This window comes from Etheostoma spectabile, unplaced genomic scaffold (genome assembly GCF_008692095.1).
Source record: "Etheostoma spectabile isolate EspeVRDwgs_2016 unplaced genomic scaffold, UIUC_Espe_1.0 scaffold397, whole genome shotgun sequence".
Taxonomy (NCBI): domain Eukaryota; kingdom Metazoa; phylum Chordata; class Actinopteri; order Perciformes; family Percidae; genus Etheostoma; species Etheostoma spectabile.
Genome location: NW_022605601.1, coordinates 50,271 through 52,240, shown reverse-complemented (window position 1 = coordinate 52,240; position 1,970 = coordinate 50,271). Strand labels below are relative to the sequence as shown.

The following is a 1,970-nucleotide window of genomic DNA, read 5'->3' as shown; positions in this document are numbered from 1 at the left end:
CATAAGAGATATCTCGAGACACTTTGCAGATAGAATAGGTCTAGACCACACTCCATTATGTAATTTTTTTTGTTTTAAACTAACCCGACTGTTCTGTTATTTGCCTTTACCCACTTAGTCATTATATCCACATTACTGATGTTTTTTTGTTTTTTTTTAAATGTCATTGTGTAAATATTTTGTTAAAGCAACAATTGTCCACCCTACAATATCGGCCGATATTGAGGTATTGGGTTAAAAATATTGTGATATTTGATTTTTTTTATATGATTGCCTAGCTCTAGGTAACAGACTGTGTGTACTTTTTTAATTAGCTGTCAAAGTGGTATTTTCCTTGGCCCAGGTTGCTCCCCGGGAGTCTGAGTCCTATAGGCCTGCACGATTAATCGTGATCTTGATTCACCCTGTTCACAATTTAATTTTTTCAATTAAACGTTTTTTTTTTAATTTAAAAAAAGAAATATTTTTTCATTTAAATGAATTGATTCTCATTATACGAAAATAGGTTTTGAAGTGCTCCCCAGCACTGCAATGCTCTCCCTTCTCTTCATTGAGGCCTCTGTGTTCACAGACTTGTGGTGATGAGCAAAAAAAATCTGTTTGGTACTGCCAGTTAGTTCTGTTTTGTCATGGTTCAAAAACATGTGCAAAAAGCATTACACTTATTGAGAAAAAAATCATGGCAGATAATCGTGATATCATTTATAAGCTAAAATATCGTAATTCATATTTTTTCCTGAATTGTGCATGCCTAGTGTCCTATCAGTATCTGTCCTGTGCTTTATGATAGATAGATAGATAGATAGATAGATACTTTATTAATCCTGAAACAAATTTTAGACATCCAGTAGCAAGACAACCATAACCCAACCAACACATATACACACATACTGTAGGTCACACATACATAAGAATAAAAATCACTCACAGAAATGCAATGACCATGATAAGGTGAGATACTATTGTAGACTGTGTGTAATAATAACCTATAAACTGACTGACTGAATAAGAATAACAACACTATGTAACAGAGAATAAGTTGTAAGATGTTATGATCACAGTCCAGGTTATGTATGTGGGCTAATATAGACAATATGTGCTGCAGGCAGAGACGAAAGGAGAAGAAGCAGCAGCGTCGGCTGCAGAGGACCAACCATCTGGAGGAGCAGGGAGGAGAGGCCCAACATATGAGGAAACGGCCCCGCAGAGAGGTGGCGCCCAGCTCTCTCAGACTGGTGGTGGACTGCAGCTTCGACAACCTCATGCTGACCAAGGTAAAAAAGCTCTGGGAGAGGAACCCTAGCCACCATGTCTTTGTTTTAAGACATGAACTGAAGTACTAGGCGCGTTGGGGATGAGCCAGGCCTGCGCAGAATGGATCACCAGTGGTTTCCGCCCAACTTGCGCTGACGTTATGCACATGGGTGAAACGATAACTTCACAAGACCAAGGCCACAGTTTTGAGAGCCAGGTGCCACAGTTGCTTTCCAACTACTGCAAGTCCCAGGGAATGCTGGGAAATGCTGGGCTTGCAGCTAATCTAACAGCTGATTGGTTCAAAATCAACTCAACATATTACATATAATATAAACCTTTTATTGTTTTTAAATTGGAGGGATTGTCATTGCTATTTGTCTGATTTAAAAGCTTATTTTGTTCAGAACAGGTTTAGCATCTGGTGACGTTATGAAGTCAGAGCGACTTCTGATTATCTACAGTCTGTTGTTTATTAACATCAGCAACAGATCGCATGTAGTGCATTTTGACTCTGTCTTAATAAACAGACTGCGTACAAGCTAATATATGGGTGTGATATAATTTTAATGAATCAGACCTAACAGGGTGTGAATGTTTCTGTGACTTCATGATCAGATTGAAGGCTTCTGGAAACTGTTGATAGCAGATTTCTCTCGTCTCTTGTCCACTTTACAGGCGAGGCGCAGTTCATTTGAATGAGCATGTTGTCTCTT

The 1,970-nt window shown here is 38.7% G+C and overlaps 1 protein-coding gene across 2 annotated transcripts in view; it reads left to right on the top strand.

The window, feature by feature from the left end:
- trmt10a (tRNA methyltransferase 10A) overlaps positions 1–1,970 on the top strand; it is a 9,884-nt gene that overhangs the window by 699 nt on the left and 7,215 nt on the right. For both annotated transcript variants that reach the window (XM_032511631.1, XM_032511632.1), the window contains one exon: positions 1,106–1,274. In XM_032511631.1, the coding sequence (XP_032367522.1) occupies positions 1,106–1,274 (169 nt within the window). The remainder of the gene's footprint in view (positions 1–1,105; positions 1,275–1,970) is intronic.